Genomic DNA, 24042 nt, shown 5'->3' on the forward strand with positions numbered 1-24042 from the left:
GCCTTAATATGTCTTCAAGTTGGAAATTGATAGTGGGGACTTTAGACAAATGCAAAATGACTAAAAAAAGAAATTGCTACCATTGATTCAAATTCTAATAATAACTCAAAAAGAACTACCACTAAAGGTTAAATGAAAGTCGCATTAACAGGCACGAAATACTAAATCAGAGCATGTTGGGAACTGATTCATTCATTTTGCCTTTTACTATGGGCACAAACTAAAGTACTAAATGATCATAATCTATGGATGGCCTCAAATTGTATCAAAGGTTTCCTGAATAACAACCATGCTGAGACTACCTAGCACAACCATGGTTTGAAATGGTATTAGCTATAGCCATCAAGATCATAGGGTCCTGAAAAGTAATTTTTGTGGTCATCTGCTTGGGTAACAAAAAGAGGGGTTTGAGGTAGGAGAATCAATCTTCATGCTAATGCCATCAAAGTATGGCATTGGCATCAGTTTTTGAGGTTTGTCCACATTCAATTGCATGTTCTGCAAATAAACAAGTGAAAAGTATTTTTGTATTTCACTCTCAAAGCCTCATTGTAAACCCACATTTGGAGATATTATACTTCTATTATAAGATGTTCCTTCCTGCAATAATGTCCTACCTAATGACGAAAATATCGGTAATCACAGATATATCGATAGTTCAATTTTACGGATATATTGGATATATCGGCGGATATTTTGATACAAAATATCGATTGATTTAAAATTGATCAAAACTTTTGAAAATATAAAATAAAGCTGTTAGAAATGAAATTAAAAGTATAAAAGACATTTTAAAGTTGTTTTGTTGAAGAAATTATATAAGTGTATTAAATAATAAGTGTACATTGATTATTAAATCACATCAAATATTATTCTATAATAATATTGTGATATTTGATTATAATATGTTTAATTTTAAAATATATTTAATATTAAAATTATGAATATTTAATTTAATTGTATTAAATGATATAAAACAAATGATGATAAATATATAATTTTTTAATATTTAATTAATATATTAATGATATGTATTAAATGATATAAAATAAATGATGATAAATATATAATTTTTTAATATTTAATTAATATATTAATGATATTAAAAACTTTTTGTTACTCAATTAAATGAAAAAAATTATTTAATTATAAAATAATTATAATTAATTTGTTATTTAAAGTATTGTTTTAATATTTTGTGTATATGAAAACTTTTAATATATGTATATATGGTGTAGGAATATTAACAAGGATGCTCCCCCAACCAAAACTCCCCGGGCAGCATGTAAATAGCCCATTTTTGAGCTTTGACTTGGTCAACACTGAGATTTGCCTCGGTTCACGCCGGTGTTGACCACCGTTATTTATGTGGAAAATTTCGTTTCCATATGCATCGACACACAGATATTTTGGCGATATATCGTCGAAATATCCCGATATTTTCCTCCATGGTCCTACCAAGGTTGGTGGGATCAAATTAATCCTTTTTCTGTGGTTTTTGAGTAACACAAATCCCAAGCCAACAACATTGGACAAACTTCCTAGGCTAACACCAAATCCCAAGAACATGCTGAAAACAGGGGATATTGCATACGTTTCCAATAGAACTGGGGATAACTGTACTATCCTAACAAATCAGTTGATCAAAACAGGGGATAATTGTGGTATCCTAACAAATCAGTTGATCAAAACGGTTTTCCTCTCCACTGCAGGAAAGAAGAAGATTACATTGCATACGTTTCCAACAGAACTGGCTATTCCACTAAAATTTAATTTCTCAGTATCTACGTATCAAAACAAAGTGATTTTTCTTTGGGAAAAGACTTAAGGTGGTGTTTGTTTTTTTACTTAATTCTAAATAGAACATTAATGCTTCATAGTATTAAATATTAGGTTGTTTGTTTTTGTAATATTTTATTTTTATTAAGTATTAAAAAGTAAAAAAAACCAATATGTTATTCTTTCTATTTAGAAAAAGTTACATATTTTGGTTTTTTCTATTTAGTAAAAAGTTTATAATAAGTCATGAAAAAATAGAAAAACAAACAACCCAAATTCTAAAACTAAATTGTTTTCAGCAAAAAGCCAAAAAAAACAAACACTACCACTTGGTTGTAGATTTTGATGATTTAATAATAATTTTTTTTTCACACAAAACATTTGATTTTCGGTGCAATCCAGATCAAAGCTCTTAAAATGCAAAGATGAAACAGAAAGATTGTTTAAAATTATTTCAGATCAATGACATAAGAACATAATTCACTGTCAAAACTCCAAGAAAAAACCCAAGAAATTAATATTACCTGTCTCAAACCTCAAGAATAGAAAGAAAGATATGACAAGAATCGATGTATAAGAGCAGCAATGCGACCAGTTGATAAGCCTTACTACCAACTGTCATATAATGAAGAGGCAAACCTCCATTATCTCAGTTCTGAAACTTTCAAATGCGAATCAGAATCTGAATGGGTCATGGTTAGAATCAAAATGGCCTGTGATTGAGGTGTAAAGTACCGTAACTTATTAACCCAACAATGACTCTAAATTAGAGATTAAGAAGGTGTTATGCAGTTTAATATAATTTAATGACTTAAGTTATTAAGTAGTTTAAGCATGTTTGGTAAAATAATTTAATATCACAATTTTAAATAAAAAATAACTTTAAATATTATGTTAAAATTGTTAACTTATTTTTAATCTCAAATTTCTTTTGCCTTATTTATTCATGTTTAGCGAACGTATATTTTATGACTATGATCCTACATTCACAACTCATCTTTTATAGTAAATATCTTTGTAGTTAATTTATGTCTCTATAATACTTTAAAAAATATGAATGTTTAACAAATAAATTTATTACTTAGAATTAGTATATATTTTTTTATGAATATTAATTATAAAATATGAATATTAATATCTTATAAAAACATAAATATTGATTTATTTTATTTAAAATAAATATATATAATGGAACAAGTAATAAACAGGCCTTATATTCTTCCAACATTAATCAGTTTGGTCTCATTCCTCCATTCTAAGGATTAAGTGAAGCTAGAATAGGATAAACAACATTATCTATTCAATTCTTAGATACCGCAGCAGCAGCAGCTGTATTACCAAGAAGATAAGCAACATTATTTATGAGGCATTATATGTCTGTTTTACTTCTTCAAACATATATAGTGAGTAAAAAGCTTCCCTAAAGAAATGTAGGGGAATCAATTCATGTCATTAATTTTGTAAAAAAAAAAAAAAAAAAAAAAAGGTACACCTTATGTTCTCAAGGGTATCAAAGAAATTAACCAAAGAATCACTTGATATGATCTGTATTTATCTAGAGAGAAAATATAACTAATTAAATAAAGAAAATCAAGTTCTTTTAGCCTCTATTTAATCTGTCCACATAAATTTTCAAAATTTGTAACGTCCAGTCTTATGAGATTTTCTAATCGATCCCTCAAAGAAATCATATGACAGTTGTTACAAATCATTCAAATTGCAACAACTCATCTACTACTTCGCTCTCCATGGAATTTATATTAAGTAATCAACTCTTAAATAGGGAAAAGATTTGAGCCTTTTTATAGAGAAAAGAGGTCAAACTAGCCGTTGGGGGTTTGTCCGATCGAGTTCAGTTTGATCGGTTCACCAGCCGTTAGCATTTAATACATTGAAGGTGACCGTTGAACCTCGACCGCCCTTTGATCGGTAGTCGAACGGATGAAGTTCAATTTCAACCTGTCGAACAAGAGTTCCAGAAGAGAGAAGGTTTTTGCACCTTTCAACTGATTGAGTTGAAAAGGTCAATCAGTTCCTTAATTGGTTCAATAGGTTGAGTAGATTCCTCAATTAGTTGAGTTGATCCCTTAATCGATTGAGCCATTTTTTTGCTCAATAACCATCTTGTTTAATTTAAAACCTTTTAAATGAGTTTGAAAAACATTTGACACAAGGTTTTAGTTAAAAATATGAAATCATCTAATTTTAAAAGATTTAAAACAAAATAACTCTTAATGATTTTGGTGCATAAGTAAAGAATGTAATGTATGAAAAACCTAGTGCACCAACAATCTTATAAAGAGATCCTAAGAAGCTTAGGTCTTGAAAAACACTTCTCTTTGAGATCTTCTTCTTCTTATTGATTTCCCTTTGACATGATTTTGTTCTTTGTGCGTGTTACTTTGGAAATCATCTTGCCTAGTCACACTTGAAATATAATCATTAGTTCTAAACCTTGTTTTGTTATCATCGCAACCGAGATTAACCAAACCTTGATTTCACAAATCATAACCTCATTCGGACTAATTTGAGTCTAAAATTTGACTTATGTATGCCCAAGATGCAATTAAGGGCTTGCCAAACCCCATTTAGCATGGTAGAACCCTAGATACATTTTTAAGAAAAATACATAGGTTTTTTGTAAGTCGGACTATGACCCTACTATGCCTAAGTTGGGTGTAAATATTCACTAGTGTAAACCCCAGAATGAATTTGAGTCCACCCCCTTCCTCCTTGGCCATTTCAAAACCCTACATACACTCTTAAGAAAAATGTATACATTCTTAAGAAAAATATGTATATTTTTTGTAAAGGAGGATCATGACCCTCTTGTACTTAATTTGGGTCTAAATATTGACTAATGTAAGCCTCAAAATGAATTTGAGGCTTTCCCCTACCCCTTAGCCATTTCTACACCTTGCATACATCCTTAAGAAAAATATACGTACATTCTTTTAAGGCTAACCGTGGCCTATTTTAAGCCTTATTTGATCTAAATATTCACAAATGGAAGCCTTAAAATAAATTTAAGGCCTTTCCTCTACCTTGTTGGCCATTTATAAACCCTACCTACATCCTTATAAAAAATAGATACATTCATGAAAAAAATGAGTAAAATTTTTTAAGGTAGGATGTTACCCTACTCAACCTTATTTAGGTGTAAATATTCACTTATGGAAGTAGTTTTGTTAAGGATGGACATAAGGTTTACCAATGGCTAATGGGGGAGGGGAATGCCTCAAAATCATTCTAAGGTTCACATTAGTAAATATTTAAACCAAAAACTTAGGCATAATAGGATCATAGTTTGCCTTCAAAAAATGCACACATTTTTCTTAGGAATGTACATATTTTTCTTAAGAAAGTATGTGGAGTTTAGAAATGACCAACAAGTCAAGGGAAGATAGATTTCCTTATGAAAATATTTAAATCTAAATAAGGTTGAATAGAGTTACAGTCAAACTTTAAAAATGTATATGTGTGTGCGTATATATATATATTAACAAATGTTCATATTTTTCTTCAGAATGTACGTATTTTTCTTAAGGAAGTACGTAGGATCTAGAAATGGCTAAGAAGGTAACCTCAATTTCATTTTGAGGCATATATTGGTGAATACTTAGACTTAACTAAGGCATAATAGAGTCACAGTCCACCTTAGAAAAAAGTAAGTATTTTTCTTAAGAATGTACCCATTTTTTTCAAGGATCACTCAAAGAGACATACTATCTCAAGCCTATGGGATATCATGGTGCTTCTACCAAGAATTTTTGTTGTCATTTGCCTTAACCACTGGTTACCAATCCATATGGAATGTATGATAACTCAGGATCTCACCCATAGGTTAAGTAATTGATGACCTCATAACTAGTGCAATATTCTCTTAAAGTTGATAAGTCATGCAACATAGTAGGTTTGAGTAGTCATGACAACCAAATAGCCATTAGTCATGACTCCCTGAAAGTTATGTTCAATGGTAATCATATACAATAGTATACTCACCATTGGAAACTCATCCTAATGATTAAGACAAGTCATCCACCAATTGGGAGATAGCGCACTGTGTCTTTTAATAGATTGCCCAAGTCCATAAATCAATTATGAACTAACTCATTAATTTGTAAGAAACCTATAACTTAAATCTTCTATACAACTCCTAATATACTCAAGTCATTTACAATACAAGTGATCATGTCATAATGCTCAATTCTATCACACTGCAAGCATAATAGACAAAGGGAAAACTGATATCATGAAATCAAAATGTTATATCATGTCACTACTTTTAAGGGCTCCATCCTAACACCTATATCACTACATATGTTATTTTTCTTGATGACAATCTCATTTCCTAATGATAAAAAAAGTCACCATTGTGAGGTAATCTAATGAAGTAAGAGTATAGGGTTGTTGACTTTACAATTGCAAAAGTAACCTAGATATCTAATATTTTGTGTTAGCTTGGTTTTAGTCCCTTGAAACCACTAAATCTTGTCTCTAAACAATCTAAGTGCAACTTACGTATGTGTCAATCCATTGCCTCAATGATGCATGAAACGTGTTTCACTTGACTGGCACTTTGCAGGTGATAAATTAACTAGTGGCTCATTATGTCTAGCTTATGTTTACACTAACAATCAACTTGTAAACATCATAACCAAAACCCTGAGTAAACACCTTTTTTTCTTCTTAGATTCAAGATTGGTATCTTCAATGTGGGCAAAAGATTCACAATGACATCAAGCTCAATTCATTCCATTATTGATGGTCCCTTAATTCTCATGCAAATCTTTAGGAACTTGAGCGTATAATTTCTTGTCATTTCCATACTTCTATGAGTCAAGATGATTTTTTTTTTTTTTTTCACATTTCTTGTATGCCCAATGACATTATTTTATAAATTTGTGTGCACATGAATCAACTGAGTAAGCACAATTTTACAAACAATTCTTCCTAGTTCTCTTTATATTTAACATCTTCATGTGGTTAAAGAATAAATTCATAGAAAAATAATAAAAATTATCATTAAATGCCCAATATGGTAAGGTTAATTGGTATCAACTTTAGAACATATATATTGATGTTATGGTATATGTATATATATAGAATTGAATTCTTGCACAAATTAAACACTAAAATAACAATGCAAATAATTTGTTCGAGTTTAATCTATACTTTTGAACTCTAAAGCGAGGATAAATAATTTCTATTAGGTCATGTTTGGTATACGAGAATGAAGAGTAAGAATGAACATCTCATTCATTTTCTCATTCATTCCTATATTTGGATAACTTAAGTATAAGGAGAATGAAGTTAAGAATGATTTCAAAGGAAATGAAATCTCACTTATAAATGAAATTTTTATTCCTTTCTAATAGAAGGTATTTTGATTCATTAGTGCAAGTTATTTTTAAAAATACTTTTCAAAAATTTTTAAAAACCCAAAACTTTTTTTAATAAGCTATTTTTAAAAATAATTTTTTATTTTAATTTTTAAAAAAAATTATAAATGTAATTTATATAACATAACTTAGATTTAATTCAAGTCTTATTAAAATAAAAATAATTTTGAGACTATAAATAAATTAAAAATAAGTAATTTTAATAAAATATGAATAGTAATATTATAATTAAAATCATAACTTATATTTTTTTATGAATATTAATTATAAAAGTATGGATATTAATATCTTATAAAAGCATAAATATTGATTTATTTTATTGAAAATAAATACATATATATAATTGAACAAGTAATAAACAGGCCTTATATTCTTCCAATATTAATCAGTTTGGTCTCATTCCTCCATTCTAAGGATTAAGTGAAGCTAACATAGGATAAACAACATCATCTATCCAATTCTTAGATACCGCAGCAGCATTATTTATGAGGCATTAGATGTCTGATTTACTTCTTCAAACATATATAGTGAGTAAAAAGCTTCCCTAAAGAAATGTAGGGGAATCAATTCATGTCATTAATTTTGTAAAAAAAAAAAAAATTACACCTTATGTTCTCAAGGGTATCAAAGAAATTAACCAAAGAATCACTTGATATGATCTGTATTTATCTAGAGAGAAAATATAACAAATTAAATAAAGAAAATCAAGTTCTTTTAGCCTCTATTTAATCTGTCCACATAAATTTTCAAAATTTGTAACGTCCAGTCTTATGAGATTTTCTAATCGATCCCTCAAAGAAATCATATGACAGTCTTACAAATCATTCAAATTGCAACAACTCATCCACTACTTCGCTCTCCATGGAATTTATATTAAGTAATCAACTCATCAAGGCGACTACATGAATTAATTTAAAAAATCTGTCTGGAGAAGGCTGACAGCCTATTCCATAACTCTCATCTCTCATTCTTCCTTTATTGCAATTTTCATTTTTCATATGCCTCATACTCTGCAACTGAGAACCTAAAAATAAATAAGAAAGAAAAACATAGAGAAAAGTGGTTATTTAAATCAGGATCGTGAAGTTAATAACATTTATCGGCTACTTCCCTGATCCAAATGGAACTCGGGGTTTCTACAAATTTAGAAAAGACCATAAAAGTAGAAGCCCTAGACCTAAAGTAGGTCGAGCTTTAATCGATGTAACTGATGAAGTAGTTGTACTGACCACCACATATCAAGCTTCCACCGCTGTGACATGCTTGATGAGCATGGCAACAACATCTGATGAAACCCTAGAAGCAGACTCTTTCAAGCTTTGAATCCTCATTGCAGTTTCTTCATCAAGCCGTTTTACATTTGACCCACTGCTCCCACTCGTCTATATAAATCAAAAGTGAAGTGAGACCTTATCATTCTAAAACCTTTGGCAATGACAATATTTGTGCTGATACCTCAGAAATTTTCTTCTGGTAGGCAGCTTCCATATTGGAGTGGTAGAGTTTCACTTCCCTCTCAGCTTCTTCTTTAGCTTGTTTCAACCTCGTCAACTTTACTGAAACACATTGTTCAATCATAGCATCATTTCGGATTACGAGTACTGTAACTTTGGAAAGAGATATGTAAGGATTGGGGTTTTACAGTTTTTAGCATTGGAAATAATCTGTCGGGCCTCCTGCTCTGCAGTCAGCAGCATCTGGATGCCTCCTTGTCCTTTCATGGAATCCATGGAAAATGTGCTACCTAAAATACAAGAATAAGTACTTTTCAATCCCATATATAGAGAAATATATCACTTAATTACTTCTGTATAATTCAGGATATATTTTTGAGAAATTTTAATTAGAAAGAAAAAGAAAACAGAAGTAGCATCATTTCATAAAATTCTGCCGAAGAAGATCATTCAATGTCTCAATTGCAGAATGACCCTGCAATTTGATGTAAATGGATCATTCTATTCCAATGCTTTCCAAATGATTCTAAAATACTTATCTCAAATGCGTTCCCCGACCTGGTGGATCTGAGAGATGAAAAAACAAAATGTTGCGACTCAAATCGATGTATTTAAGTGGGTCTTCCAAATTCCATATGCCAAATAAAAGACCCAATTCTTCAAATTGGATTGTGAATAATAAAAAATTTTAAAGGGAGGAAATTGAATTAAAAAAAACAAAAAAACAAAAAACCAAGGAAATGAACCCCATACCTGTGTTTAATTTCTTCAAAGGGAGAAGGTTGCAGTTAGTTTTTCAAGGCAAAAATACTGAGGTAGAGGAGGGTATTATTTGGCTCTGGTTGTATTGAGATAAAAATGGATCATTTGCCACCTGTTCACCTGCTTCCTTGGTGGCTAGCACTAATTGGATTAAAAAATTGTTACATTTAATTATTTATTTTACTTCATTTTTTTTTTTGGGACTAGCCACCTCCTATATTCCTTTTATTACAATTTATTTATTTAGCTGATAGGATGTAAATTAATAAGTATTAAACATATCAATTGTTATGTCCCATCACTACTTATCATATAAGCAAGTGTGGCCATCATAGTTATAACAAAACGTTTGGACTATTATTATGATTGTGATCACCCTTAAGGAGGACATCTAAATCATATTATATCTTATCCTTTGCATCTTTTTGCATCCTTATTAATTTATAGCATGTTTTAGAAGACAATTTATAAGACCTAAGTTAGAGTTGAAGAGAAACTCTTGAAAGTAGATTAAGAACATCTTCATATCTTTAAAAACGACTTCAAATCATCTTTCAATTATCTCGAAAGTTTCTTCAAATTATCTTCAATTTCTTCAAAGTTCCTTTGAAATATAAAAATCTTTAAAATTTTCTAACTTTCAAGCTTCATCTTCAAATCTACCAAAAAAAAAACAAAAAATCTCTCAATCAATGTTGTATAAATCAAGGTTTAAGTCATATTAAGGCCCAAGTTGCAATCAAACTTAGGTCAAATCAAAGCTTGATTCAAACCAAAACTTAAGTCAATTCAAGATTCAAAACAAATGTCCAAGCTAAGTGCCCGTAAAATCACATCATCAAAAATCTTTATTTGAGATCAAACTTCTTCAAGCTCTCATAAAAAAAAAGGGTAATAAAATGGAGATTGCACTTACAACATCCTCCAAATAAATGAACTCTTAATTTAACTTCATAACTTTTGAAGAGAAATTTTATTTGTTACATGAGGAAAATTCATGGACTATTTTCTTAGACTAGAGATTGTGCTCGCTTCACATTCCATATTCTCATTCCCATAAAAGAAGATAATTAAATGTATGCGTTTAAGGAGGTATTTGTCTTTATTTATTTTTTTTGTGCACATACCTACCAAATTAGAGAGATATCAACCCACCAAAATAATATCAGCATAGTAGGAGCTTGAAATTTTAAATCTGACAGTGGATTGGACATGTGGGCGCATCTCTTACGTGGATCTAACCTCCAAAGACGTGTTCTACACTCAGTTCTTTCCATAACCACACCCATTTGCCTCCTAAATCACTAACCCTTAATTTCCCAAATGTGTTTTCCCTCCGTAGCCAGCCTCTGCCGCCATTGATTTGATCTCTTGAGTCGCGATTCACTTTCTCCCTTTCTCGAAAAACTCCTCGTTTCTCCCTCTACACCCTTCATCTTTAGGAGGATTCACTGCTTCGATGACATTCAAAGAACAGCCAGACCTGGTATTCTCATAATCTTTTCCTTTTTTTTTTCCAAATATATTTTTCTTTCGGCTTTAGAGGTTTCGATATCATGATTTTGTTGATGTTGCCTTTTTTATCCATTATGTAATGGAAATTTCTGTTTTTCATGCGTCAATTCATTTCCATTTTTGCATGATTGCTTTCTTTGATATATTTCCTCATCTAGATTTCATTGATCTTGGTAGCTTGAAGTTCATAACCTTTCACAAGATTTGAGTTCTTTTATTTTTGGTAAATTTGGTTTTAACGGGATTTCATTTCTTTCTTCTTTGTTTTTTTAGTGGATTTGTTTTTAATGTGCTTAATTTTCTTTGATTTTCTTCCACATGCAATTTGCAAATGTCATTGCTTTAGAACATAGGGCTTGATATATCTCTAAAATTGCTTTTCATTTTTTCTTATAATTTCTTTTTGTGTGATGTACCTGTGGTGAATAAAAAAGGGAATGGCCTAGGTCCATGCATCTTGGCATAACCTAGATCATATTTGAGGTGGGACAATGTAGCAGCAAGATTCTAGTTTTTTTAATAGATGGGGATGAAGTCCAGACCCTAAGTCGCCTTGGGTTTGGTCTGGTGGTGGGAAAGTGTTATCCTACAAGGGCAGAGCCGAAAAAAGGGAAACCCAAGACTTGCCCCCATATTCCTTAGTGAAGCCTAGCCTCTTGGGAGGCATTCTTTAATGTGATGACTCAGTTTAAGAAATAAGGGTAAGAGATTTAAACATAGATGTACTTGATCTTCCCAAAATATTCCTTGGAAAGTGTTTACTATTTCTTCTTTTTAGTTTTTAAGGAAGTTCGGACTAATAGAAAGCAGCCTTAAAATGAACTCTTAATTTGGAAATAAGACTTTTTTAAATGGTATTCTAAAACTTCCATATTGATTATGAAGAAATGCATATCAATCAAGCAAGAAGTTTTATCTTTGATTAATTGAGTATTTGGGTTTTGAAGATATAACAACAAATTCACCAGTCAAGACTAAGCTTTGATTAATCAAAAGCTCAAATTGACTATTTTTACCTTTATTTCCTAAATCCAATTTTTTTCCCTTAAAATAGAGTTTGAAAGTTCTCAATATGTTTTGGGCCTTATAAATTTTAGTAGATTTTCTGAAGAAAAATCCTAAGGTTTCCAAGTAACATGCCTATCTAATGTGCTTGGGACAATTATTTGCTATATCTTCCATTTGGATATATATGACTAAGTCCTTTAACCTTTAAGTTGGTCAGGGAGATGGATGTGTCATTTCTCAACCTTTTTTAAACATTGTTTAATACAAGATTTGATGTTATGATTTTCATATATATTCAAAAGTCCCTACAATATGACAATGAAATTGAAATTATGGTTGTTGATAAAATTTTCATTTCCAAATTTGACTCTTCTTTGTGTTAGTGTTTTAGGTGATAATTCTCTCATGAATAGCATCTTGTTTGGAAATGCTACGGATAAGAACATGTCACCTTCATCTAGAGGTATGGGTTCTTTTCCTTTCAAATTCTACTTCTAGAAATGATGAGACATTTATCATTTTTTATTTCATGAACTTGCTAAGATCCTCTAAAAATGTGTGGATTGCAACTTGAATTTCTAACTCTAATATCTAGTCGACATCTATCTTTGGGGTTGTAATGCACTAGAGGAAATATGTACTTTGCTAGAAGATAATGTTAGTGTTTCTGAGGTAAGGTGCTAACCTTGGATCAACTTAAAAAGAGGGGCCGGTCTCTAGCTAACAGATGCTTCCTTTGCGGTATGGAAGAAGAGTCAATTGATCATATTCTTATTCAGTGCTCTAAGGCAAGAGGGTTATGGGAGTTATTGTTTGCTCTGTTTGGTGTTACTTGGGTCCTCCCTTCTTCGGTTAGAGATACTCTTAGTGGTTGGTGTGGCTTTAAGTTGGGCAAGAAGCGTAGGAAGGTGTGGAACGCAGCCCTTTGTGCATTTTTTGGGCGGTTTGGAAGGAAAGAAACAGGATAGCTTTTGATAATGAAGAGTTATCAATTCATAGGTTGAAGAATTCTTTTGTTTGTAATCTTTGACTATGGACTAAATCGGTTGTAAATGAGGGTCCTCTTCCTTTGATCAATTTTTTTGATTGGCTAGGCGCTAGTTGAGGGCTGGTATTGTATCTCTATTTCTTTTTGTGCTTATTGGCACCTCTTGTATACATCCTGTATGCTTGGGTCAGCCTCAAGGCGCCCTTTTCTAATATATTTTTGTTGTGTGTTTGCCTATAAAAAAAAAATATGTTAGTGTTTCTGGGCTAGATGACTTATTTGAATTGTCACTTGGAAGAAGGACCTTACCAAGTTGAGTCTCTTGTCATTTCTTCTTCAATGCATAAAAAAAATTTTATATTTCATAATTCATTACTCTGCATTTGATAAGGTGGTATATTTTCCCTTTTAGTGTCAGGAACAAGTAGTTGAATAAGTCAATTTACTTCATGCTATAGAAGTATGATGTAAAAGGAGTATAATGATACTAGTATAACAAGATAAAAGACATAATCATTTGTTCGTCAAGAAGAGGTATGACAACAAAGCAATTATGTCAAACATCCTAAGAAATTAAGTAATTCCTTCAATATGGTGATGCTACAAATCATTGTTATCCTAAATAAGATAAAACATATATTTTTTTTTATTGTTTAGGTTTGTTTTTTTGGAAAGTACAATAGCATGAGCGGAGTCGGAAGAAGGTATGTATTTTACATTTAATTTTATTAGCAATACTAAAATTATAGAAAGGCCAATTTTTTTTTTTTACTAAGTTTTTATGTCTTATATTTACTAGCTTGTAAGAGTAGGACATTTTTACTTGGACTAATCCAACTAACCTATTGATCTACTTACAATTATTATTATTATTATTATTATTATTATTTTGGGGGTGGGGAGGGGGTTGGGGAACAATTTCTTTATAGCATCATTAACTTGACCATGTATTTCATTTGCATTAGCTAGGTCTAATATTTCCCAAAGATAGGTGGTGTTTGTTTTTTGGCTGAATAGAAAAAGTCAAAATATTTGGCTTTTTCTATTCAGCTAAAAGTAACATGTTGACATCATCCAATATAACTAAACTGAACCTATTGATAACAAGTTCATTTTAGCTATGTTGGATGATGTCAACAAGTTACTTTTAGCTGAATAGAAAAAGTCAAATATTTTGGCTTTTTCTATTCAGTCAAAAAACAAACACTACCATAGTCTAAATATCCCACACAACATACCAAATGGCAAGTGAGTGTTAACTTGTTAATTAACATAGCATACTAATATAACTTGTTGATTAATCGTAAATGGAATTGGGTTACCAAAAGGATTTATTTTTAACAAGGTTCAAGTGTGGCAACCCTAACCTTGAGGATGGGCTACAAAGATAATGGGATCGCATGTGATTGAGACCAATTATGAAGCCACTAGCTCAACATCAAATGTTTAATAAAATATGAAAAATAATGGAAAGAAAGTTTAGAAAACAACAAAAAAGTTCCAAACTAATGAAAACAAAAAGACTAAGAGATTAAGCCTTATGGCTCTAATACAACCCAAGTTTTAAATTATGTCTAGTAGAAGAAAAGACAAACGGACTCCATGTCTAGAGGCAAAGACACAATAGTTTTAGGGGCTTGTTATGGAACTGCTGATCCTCAACTTGAAGCTTCCTAAATGCTAGGTTTTGCTTGAGAAAAGAAAAATTACAACGATAAAGGAAACATGAGTACATGTATGATTGGAACCATTAGGATAGTCATGGCATGCTCATATTTCATAAATCAAAATTATGAATTAACAGCATCATGTTGATCTCTAAACATCATTTCTAACTCTGCATCTTGACAAAAATTAAATTAGTTGACTATATCTCATGTTTCCCCAAGTCATTAGTTATATAGAACGTAGGGAAGAGATCACTTCTATGGTAAATAATTATAAAAGCATTCACATGATAAGAGTATTCACATAAAACTCATAGTCGGGGTTTCCACACAACTCACAGTTATTTGAATACTCCCCTAAATATAGTTCAAGCACAAAATCAAAATAAGGTAGAAGGAAGGAATTGACTAAACTATAGTATGGAAAACTGGACCCTAAGTAGAAGCCTTATGTTCTTAGGATTGTTAAAATTTCCAATAAATTCAAGCAAATTGGTTTGGTTTTAAAAAAACCATTAAGATCAGTTCGATTTGGGAATTTTAAAAATTGACTTAATTGATTTGATTTTTTGTTTCATTATCTCCAAATTGATAAAAGCTATACCAATTGGATTTAAAATCTAAATTAATTTGAATCCAACAAATCATTTAACTAAACCAAACCAACATTAAACAATGTTGGTTTGACTCAATTTTTCATCACTAAAAGGTTGGTTTTGTTTATTCAAATAAAAACAACCATGTTGGTTTTGATAAATTCTTTTCCAAAACTTAATCAAATCACACCTTTTTATACCCCTAGTTTCAACTCTAAAAGTTTTTAAAACAATGTGCACTCTTCAAGATCTTAGTGCACTAGGGGATGTTAATTAGTTCTCCTCAATTATTCAATATAGGAGAATTAAGGTTTTCTTGAAGGGCTTTTGCAATTCCATGAGTGCATAAAAAAGCACTTAGGATGCTAGGGTTTATGAAAAAGAGAGGAGGTAGAGAGATTTCCAAAATCTTCAAATTGTCTTCCACTATTCTCTTATATAGAGAATAGAAGCGAAACTCATCAGTTCATGTCTTACATTAGACAGACTTACCCTCAAATTTGATAGTTTTGACTTGTTTTCTAAGAGAAAATAACTTGTCAAAGTTTAATAGCTTTATTTCTATATTCATATAGTAGTCCACAACCAATTTAGTCTATGGATAAATACAATAGATTCAATTTTTTTGTTATCGCTGAAATGTCTTATCTCATACCTAAACTCTTTGTAGGACTCATAAGAATGGATTTATGATGAGAAAAAAAATACCAAACAAGTACAATAGTTTTGTTTGATCCATAATGCATTAGGGGTGTATTCGTCTTAGAAATTAGATGGTGGTGTGAGTTCATCACAATGACAAAAATCTACCTGCACTAGATTTGTGATGTGAAAAAACACAAATCAAGCCTAATAGTATAGTTTAATCCACAACACATGAGAGGTATTTGTCTTAGATTCACAATGAGGCTATAGGAAATTTTCGATAAAAATCCACTCGTGCTAGATTTGGATGTCCATTGCATTCTTACCCAGTTTTCTTTCCTCATTTGACTCCACTTTTGATTGATTTACATGCCGCTTTATTGCTAAAATAAAACCAAAATCCTTTTATAACTTGAGCGCTAGACCATATGAAGCCACTTATGGGGATCCTTTTTTTCTTTTTATAAGTAAATTTTTATCCCTATTGGGACTCGAACCTAGAATCTCCCAAACTTGAGCTAGGCCTCAAGGGCTCTACTACTAGGGATCTAAGGATCATCCTACATTTGGTTTCTTATCAAACACCAACTTTCAAAACAGACCATAGGATATAGTTGATGCAAATAATGGAAGCATAGCCTATTATGATGCCATGGTTGTGCTAGCAATAGCATACTAAGATCCAACTTGTTAAATACTTACATTTATGCATTTCTCAAATTTATGGCCCATCCACATATTATCACCAACAATGTTGACGAGGCTTTTGATATTTATTTTACTATATTTATTTAATATATTAGGCACTAAAAATTTTAAGGTCACCATAAATTTTTTAGGTAGCTATTATATTTAGATTTGTTTATTCACTTAAACTAAAATATTCTTGACTCCTTATATACTAAGTATAGATTTTGTTGCTTTTGTTCATTCTTAGGACAAATAATTTAATCTTTTTGCCAACTATAACTTCATTTGAAGACTTGCTTTTCATTTTTCCTTAGTTGGCTGCATTTTTCCCAAAAAATAGTTGTTTCCATAGATTTAATTATGTGGGAAAAAAATTTGACTAAGAAATACATAGTATACATATATGAAAAATTTTATTTATTTATTTTTATTTTTATGAGACACTTATTTTAGTTACACAACATTACGAAATATATGCAAATGTGGAGTCAAACTAATATGTTCTAAGAAGAAATTTTTGAACATCAATGTCATCAATATTATCGATCTCATAAGTATCATACCAAATCCTATCAATTAAATCACTTTCTCAAGAAATATGAGATGTCTAAGTCATGTAAGTAAAGATATCTATTCATGGATAAAAAAAGGAAAAAATGTAATTGATGATTAGATTGATGATAAAATAGAACCTTGGGTCATAAATAGTAAGAAAAAATAGATGGCAACCAGCGAGTATTCAAGAGGTCCTACATATTTGCATATAAGAATATATTTAGGGTAAATATTTAATAATATTAGTGATTATTACAATAGCGTTAAATTCCATTAACATTCTAATGAATATATTTATGGTAAAATTTGTAGATATAAGTCTAGTCATGATAGTTGTTTAATGTCCAACAATCCCAAATTTACAAAACTATATTGCACAAGTCTTTTGTCCCAACCAAAACAATTTAAAATGAGAAGTTATATAGTACATCTTTTTAATTATTGATCCATGGGGACTCATGTGAACAAGTCAATAGAATTGAAGTTAAACTATTTCATTTACATATTTAGGCTAACTTATTACAAATTAGAAGTAATATGCTTTTTGAGATAAAATTCTAAAGAAAAATGGAGTAAGAAGTGTAAAGTAAATGACAAGATGGTGAAATTGTTCATAAAAGGCCACACATCTAAGATCAAATTTCTACTAAGAATAGAATCTTGGCATTCTTCAAGATGATCTATATATCTCTTTCAAATTTAGGTCTTTGCAACTTCTAATTCCGAATTCATCTCAAGACGTAATATAAGATTTTGCACATCCTTAATCAAAGTCTATGATTAATAAATCAAATTAAAAAAAAATGAGCATTCAGTGAGCCAATATAAGCATCAAAGATATCAGGTCTTGATAGATCCAAAGAGAATTTTGTCGCACTACTAATTGATATCCAAGAATTTGGAGAATAGAGATAGAATTCATAACAAGAGATATACTCATCATTGAAATTCTCCCTTAAATGCATTCATTCTCTAGATATATAAAGATTTAGCCACTAATCATAAGAAATTCAACCTTGGTTCCTATGTTCTATAGCCAAAAAAAAAATGCAGGAAAATAGAGTGGATGGAAAAGAAAAATACAAAAAGCTCTAAACTAAATTCAAAATATTAATTACAAAAATGTTTAGAAGATTCTCAATAAAGTTATAAGCTATGTGGCAACATCTCATCACGCCTTATCGTTAAAACAAGTGTAAAAGTCACTATTACAAGCCTTTTGCCTCACCTAAAGTTCACCTTGAATAAAAAAGGATCATTTATAGTGGAAATCTATTTGACATGAACCACAAATCAAAATTTCAATATAATGTTACATTGGAAATCAAAATTTCAATATATTAACCCTCTCATTAATTTGATCATTGAAATTTCAATGTGAGCTCCTACTTCATTCTCCACCACATCAAAATTTTGATGTATGCAAATGGTCGCATCAATAGATACTATTTGTCTAGATTTTCATACCCACATTTTGATTCTATGCTTGTAACACATCAAAATTCAATGTGGGGTTTTGTCTTCATAATCACATGGAAATTTTGATTTACTAATTCGTCGTAGCTTTTCTAATATCAAACTAAGATGTCCTCTTGCACTTAAAGTACACTTTTAATCTTCAAAAATTGCAAGACTATGCCATGATCCTTTCATACTATAATTTTTCCTTCATTAATACTGAACTACACTCTTAGTAATCATGCTAAGTCATATTTCCTTCAACATTTTCTTAGCTATCTTTCTCCATTGACTTTTAAATATTCTTTTTACTCTTTATTTATGCATTTTCTTTGAAATAAAGAATTAGTCCATTAAATTGTGCCTTAGCACAAATTGAAGCTAAAAACATTGATTTGTCCACTAAATGGGTCTTAGCACAAATTAGTGATGACAATAGGGTAGGTTTTTTTTAGTATAGACCTCACCCTACCCTGCCTTTAATGGGATGGGTTTGGAATTAAGATAAAAGGGTTAGGGGTGAGTTTGAGATTTTTCTTTAAACTAGGGATGGGTTTAGGGCAGGTTTGACTATTGCCTTGTTCTGATTATATATAACTAATTTTAAAAATAATTTAATTATTTTTTATTTTCTTATTTTAATACATATAAAATAAAAAAATTACTTATTAATAAAATAAGTTACAAAAATTATAATATTTACTTATTTATAAATTATATTAATTTTAATGTAATTTTTTAAAAAAATTTAAAAATCAAATGGGATAGGGCAAGTATGGGAAATTCTCATATCTACCTCATCCTGTTATGTTTATTTTTTTTTAGGGTGGCGATAGAAATTACTTTGTGTAAATGGAATGGGTTTAGGATGTGGGAGGCGACTCGTTTGAACCCATGTTGTTGCTATCCCTAGCTCAAATTCAAGGTAAAATCATTGATTTGTATTTATATACTCAAAACCATGTCTTTAATCAACTTTTAATACAAACATTGAGTACAAATCAAAGCCTTTTTAACTGTTAGGTATAATTTTAATTTTTAATTTCCTATGTTAATTTGATAATATATATTATACCCAAATCTTAGGTTCCTAAAAATCTCTAATCAAAATAACAAACATAAATTATAGTTATGTAACATTCATTAGTTTGTTGTAAGTTAAATATGATCTCAACTTTAAATTTTCCCTAAATAACAACTGATTTTGTATCATTCAGAAACTATATAAGTATCTACATGTTTTTTTTTTTTTTCAACTTTGTAGTGGATAAGAAAGGAAAGCATTAGACGATTGATAAGATGCGGAAGCATCTTTGGCCTTGAGAAGAATGGAAGCTGAAGCCATATTTCCAATGGATCAATAGGAAAGATGGTGTGAAGAACGCTCATCGCAACAGATAAGGAGGGTTCAAATCAACAACTAGTGATAAATGGGCCTTGTAGTTGAATTTAACTTATTCAATGGTGAGGATATGATCATAAAAATTGAAAATGCCTCGTATGGCAAGAAGATGGTAAGAGTAAAGCTTTCAAATTTTATAGTAGACATTAATGACTAAATGGTTTTAATAGCACAACTTTTGTGAAATGTTACTATAGATGATGAAAATGCATTTCAGTTTTTCCATTTCTTAGTTCAATATTAATTGTTTTTAGAAAAACTAATAAATGCTATGAGAAAGTGATGAGAATGGCTTTCAAGCATATGCTAGTTTTTGTTTTGAGGTCAAATACCCAAAAGGTACATTTTAATATTCATTTTTCTCTTCAAAATTGTATGAAATTTTTTTCTATGTTTCTTTCTTCATTTTTAGCTAAGAAATACATAAAAGATAAATGTTATTATCTTTCTTAATTACTATGAATGAGAATAATCTAAAAAACAGAAACATAAAAAAAGTAACGAAATGAGAGACGATTGGAAAACACTAGAAGAAAAAATATAGATTAGTAGAATTTCTAGTAACAAACTCAACCCTATCTTTGATAGCATTCAATTCCTCTTTGTGATTGGAAGAACTACATGTCCAATGCAGCCTTTGCCCCTAAAAAACGACTCATATCAAACTTAAGGCTGCTAGGAAGTTTTATTCGCATCACATAGATTCCAAATTGGCATTGTTGGCATCTCAAACCTAGCACAGTGAAAGTCATAACAATTCAAAAATAGGATCTTTAAGTTTCATAAACCATACCATTGAATTTGGATGTTCCTGCGCACTATTTCTCTCCAATTTCGTGAAGCTCTTGAAGACCTCTTGTATGTCTTCTACCCAATGACTCCTATTTGGATATTAACACTTAGATTGAGGAAGATGGAGACTACAATTCTTTTAGGTGTGAGATTAAGAGTTAGCCTAACCCTAAACTCTAAAAGCTTTTATATAGGCTAGAAATGGACAAGTGGCTAGGGCCCAAAATATGAGCTAAGGTCACTTAATCTAGCTTATTGGCCTATTTAATTAATTAGCCATAAGATGGGTTTCAATTAATCAAATAGCCCAATAAAACCCAAGAATTAATTATTGATATGTTATGGTGAAACTTCGTGAAACTTAAAGTAGCTTAACCCATAGAATATAATTAATTTATTTAAAATATAATTTACTCAATAAAAAGTACCACAAATAATATGAGCTTGAGCCTATGCATCTTGTCTACAAAATTCAACTCTACCCCATTACCTACTCAGATATGCTTAGGTAGGCCTAAGTTAAGAAAGGTCCAAGTGGCCTATATATTCACCCAAGCCCGTGTCATCATGCCATTCTAAGCCTTTTCAAGGCTTCCTTAACAAGGTTGAGTGGGGGCCATACCAATTAGCTTAGATATGCCTAACTAAGTTAGGCTATGCTCATGTGAACTAACTCAAGCTTGCTTATCTCAGTCTAGGCCTGAGCTGCTAGGGCGAGGATGATCCATGGCAATCATTAAGGCCAAATTGCCCAAATTTGCATATTTATGTTGTTATTTTGGTCTAGTCACTCCAATTAAGTCCCACCGAGGCCCTTTTCCCTTTAAAGGATCACAATATTTCCAAATTTCCTTTTAGATAAGGCTTACCGACTATAAAATCCTAAGAGTGATAAGGATAACATGGGATAAGGGTTATCATAATCTTATCATAATTCCAACCCTAGGCATCATCCCAATCTTCAAATGAACTTATCCATTATAAATCGAGTGCTCCATTCGAATTACAAGGTAAACAAAAATTTTCTCTTCTTCATGTTTTACTTTTCCTCCAACTTGCTGACTTAAGTAGCAAATCCATATCAAGCACCTTCTATGTGAGCTTTTTGAAACTCTTGGTGGTATCACTTTTCATACAAATCATCAATCTCCCGCTCAATTTTATAAAGTGAGATCTTTTTCTTTTTCTTTTTTCTTTTTCTTTTTTTTTGCATCTTCAAAGTTGACTCATAAACTTCATGAGTAAAAGGAGAAAATTCGATTTCTTAATCATGCCACCAAGTTGAGTTAATAAAAGGTAAGTGTTTTGAAACCTAAGTATATTCATTCATATACTTAGCAATTATAATGATTTATGGTTAGCAAAATTTTCAACTAGATTTAGGATTTTTGGATTAATTAATCAGCATATTTCTTGAATTATTTCAGATTATTTAGCTTAGATGAAGAGTGTTGTATATTAATTTGTTCTTAAATTATTAACTTGATTTTTTGAGATCTACTTCCTAGATTTGCTATTATGTTAGGAGATTTAATTATTTGGGGTGAATAGTATGTAAATGTTGATTCTTTGTTAGACTCATGAATGATATATTTTGATAGAATTATCAAACACATTTTAAAGGTTAAAAAAATGGTATTTTGAATAATTAAATCATTAGAATTTAATTACAATATGGAAGTTTTAAACATTAATATTTTGAATTAAAAGTTCATTTTGATTTTTAATATGAGAAATTAAAATTTAAGTATATCGAGATTCTAGTTCTTGTTAATTTTGAATCATAAATGATTTGAAATGATTAATCTAGGGTGAATTTGCTTTATCTGTTTCTATATCTGAGTCAAATCCTAGAAAATTTATCATATAATGGGATGATCTTCATTGATGAAGAGGCATAAATGTTTTACAAATGCAGTCTAATTATTGGAGGTTTTTGTTTTTTTAATTTGGATTTTAGTCTATGAATTAAGGATCTTAATCAATGGTAAAGGATTATTTAAAATATTTAACCTTAGATGGAGTTTGCATGACGTTTTGCTTAATTAAGTAGTTTTTTGGATAAGGACCTTGGTTAATTCAATCAAGCTCCATTATGTGTTTCATACTGCCTGTTAATAATGTGTATCTATGTAGCTCCATTATTGTTCGGATTATTCTCAAGTATAACCCATATTTTAAATATAATCTCAAACGAATTTCTTTCATTTTTGCTTGGATTGCAGTGATATGAAAAGGTCCATGATAGAGAAGAATGTGTACTTACCTAGAAATTAATATGCATAGTCAAGGAGAAAAAGAATTCTCAAGATCGAATCAATGATTTAGCAAAATATAAGGTAAATACATTTTTATTAATCCTGTTATGATAATGTTCGTTTTGGTTCCTCTTGCTTATATCTAATATTGCAATGTAAGCTCATTAGGCAACTTTCTTTGCTTCCTAGGAACTAGAATGGGAAAATAAAAGGAAAAGAAATTTAGAGTACTGATACCACATGAATTCTTTCTGAGTTCTTGTTTATATATATATACTTAACCACATTTCAAATAAGAACATGGAAATGGTCATGCTGCTAGTGCCTTGGCTAACTGTTGGAAGAAGAACATAATCTCTGGCAATGTGGTTATGTGGTATAATACTTGCTTGATGATCCTCATAATTATAGATTTGGTCCAAGCAAGGCTCCTTGTTACAGTCAATCCCTCACTTCCCAAGGGATGTATTCAGTTATGCCCAAGTAATTCAGGAATTTCTATTTGATTTGTGAGGATCAATTGTTTGATCAGTTGGAATATGATTACTGAGGGGTAAAATCAGTGTAGATTTCATAGATGTGTTCTTCATCGATCAATAAATAAATTTAAGGGTTACTGATTTTCCTTTTTCAATCTCCACAGATACCTAGTTTTAGAGCATTGCCCCCTAGAGTGAAGTTTGGACCAGGATGGGTAGGAGAGAACGATCGGACACCACCAAAGCCACTTTTTGTGCCTTCATCAACATTACTCTCATCTCTCCCTCGAGATTCTGCTCCTGTTGCTATACCTTGCAATATTTTAGTACATGCTATAAGACATGGATATGAATATTTCATAAATTCATAAATTATAACTTTCATTATAAATAATTAGAAAAAAAATGATAATGCATAATAATATTTTGTCTAAAATATATTATTAAAACAAGCAGAGTCCTTTTTTTTAAAAAAATATATGTAAATTACCTTAGTTTTTACATTAGAAGTATACATTTATTAATTGCTTATGCGATAATTTGGAAAATGAAAAAAATTCTACCATCTCTAAATAACTTTTAGAAGTTACTA

General features: G+C 30.5%; 1 protein-coding gene and 1 long non-coding RNA gene across 9 annotated transcripts; one reads left to right on the forward strand and one right to left on the reverse strand.

The window, feature by feature from the left end:
* Nucleotides 1–8111: 8111 nt before the first annotated feature.
* LOC117907889 (V-type proton ATPase subunit G 1-like) lies at nt 8112–9427 on the reverse strand. Of its 6 annotated transcripts, none has more exons than XM_034821568.1 (6): nt 9389–9421; nt 9194–9322; nt 8824–8925; nt 8637–8737; nt 8411–8563; nt 8112–8205 (listed from the first exon to the last, which is right to left on the reverse strand). In XM_034821568.1, the coding sequence occupies exons 3-5, from the start codon at nt 8909–8911 to the stop codon at nt 8420–8422; spliced, it is 333 nt and encodes a 110-aa protein (XP_034677459.1). In that variant the 5' UTR covers nt 8912–8925; nt 9194–9322; nt 9389–9421; the 3' UTR covers nt 8112–8205; nt 8411–8419. The 6 variants fall into 6 exon arrangements, with proteins under 6 accessions (XP_034677459.1, XP_034677458.1, XP_034677454.1 ...); XM_034821567.1 differs by having other exon boundaries at nt 9194–9202; nt 9389–9403; XM_034821563.1 differs by having other exon boundaries at nt 8824–9256; nt 9389–9427.
* A 1269-nt stretch (nt 9428–10696) lies between these two features.
* LOC117907697 lies at nt 10697–23786 on the forward strand. 3 transcript variants are annotated; one of them, XR_004650035.1, is made up of 5 exons: nt 10697–10883; nt 12312–12383; nt 13566–13612; nt 22939–23052; nt 23615–23786. It is a non-coding gene; the product is annotated as an uncharacterized LOC117907697 (long non-coding RNA). The 3 variants fall into 3 exon arrangements; XR_004650036.1 differs by lacking the exon at nt 13566–13612 and having other exon boundaries at nt 12304–12383; XR_004650034.1 differs by lacking the exon at nt 13566–13612.
* The last annotated feature ends 256 nt before the right edge of the window (nt 23787–24042 follow it).

The sequence above is a fragment of the Vitis riparia genome, chromosome 18 (assembly GCF_004353265.1).
Source record: "Vitis riparia cultivar Riparia Gloire de Montpellier isolate 1030 chromosome 18, EGFV_Vit.rip_1.0, whole genome shotgun sequence".
NCBI classification, from domain to species: Eukaryota; Viridiplantae; Streptophyta; class Magnoliopsida; order Vitales; family Vitaceae; genus Vitis; species Vitis riparia.

Excerpts from the sequence above, each read along its gene's own strand:
- LOC117907889 (XM_034821563.1), bottom strand. The coding sequence starts at position 8,959 with ATGGGATTGAAAAGTACTTATTCTTGTATTTTAGGTAGCACATTTTCC. Across the intron at positions 8,738-8,823 it reads TATTTCCAATGCTAAAAACT|TAAAGTTGACGAGGTTGAAA; the intron begins GTAAAACCCCAA and ends AATGTGTTTCAG. Across the intron at positions 8,564-8,636 it reads ACCAGAAGAAAATTTCTGAG|ACGAGTGGGAGCAGTGGGTC; the intron begins GTATCAGCACAA and ends TGATTTATATAG.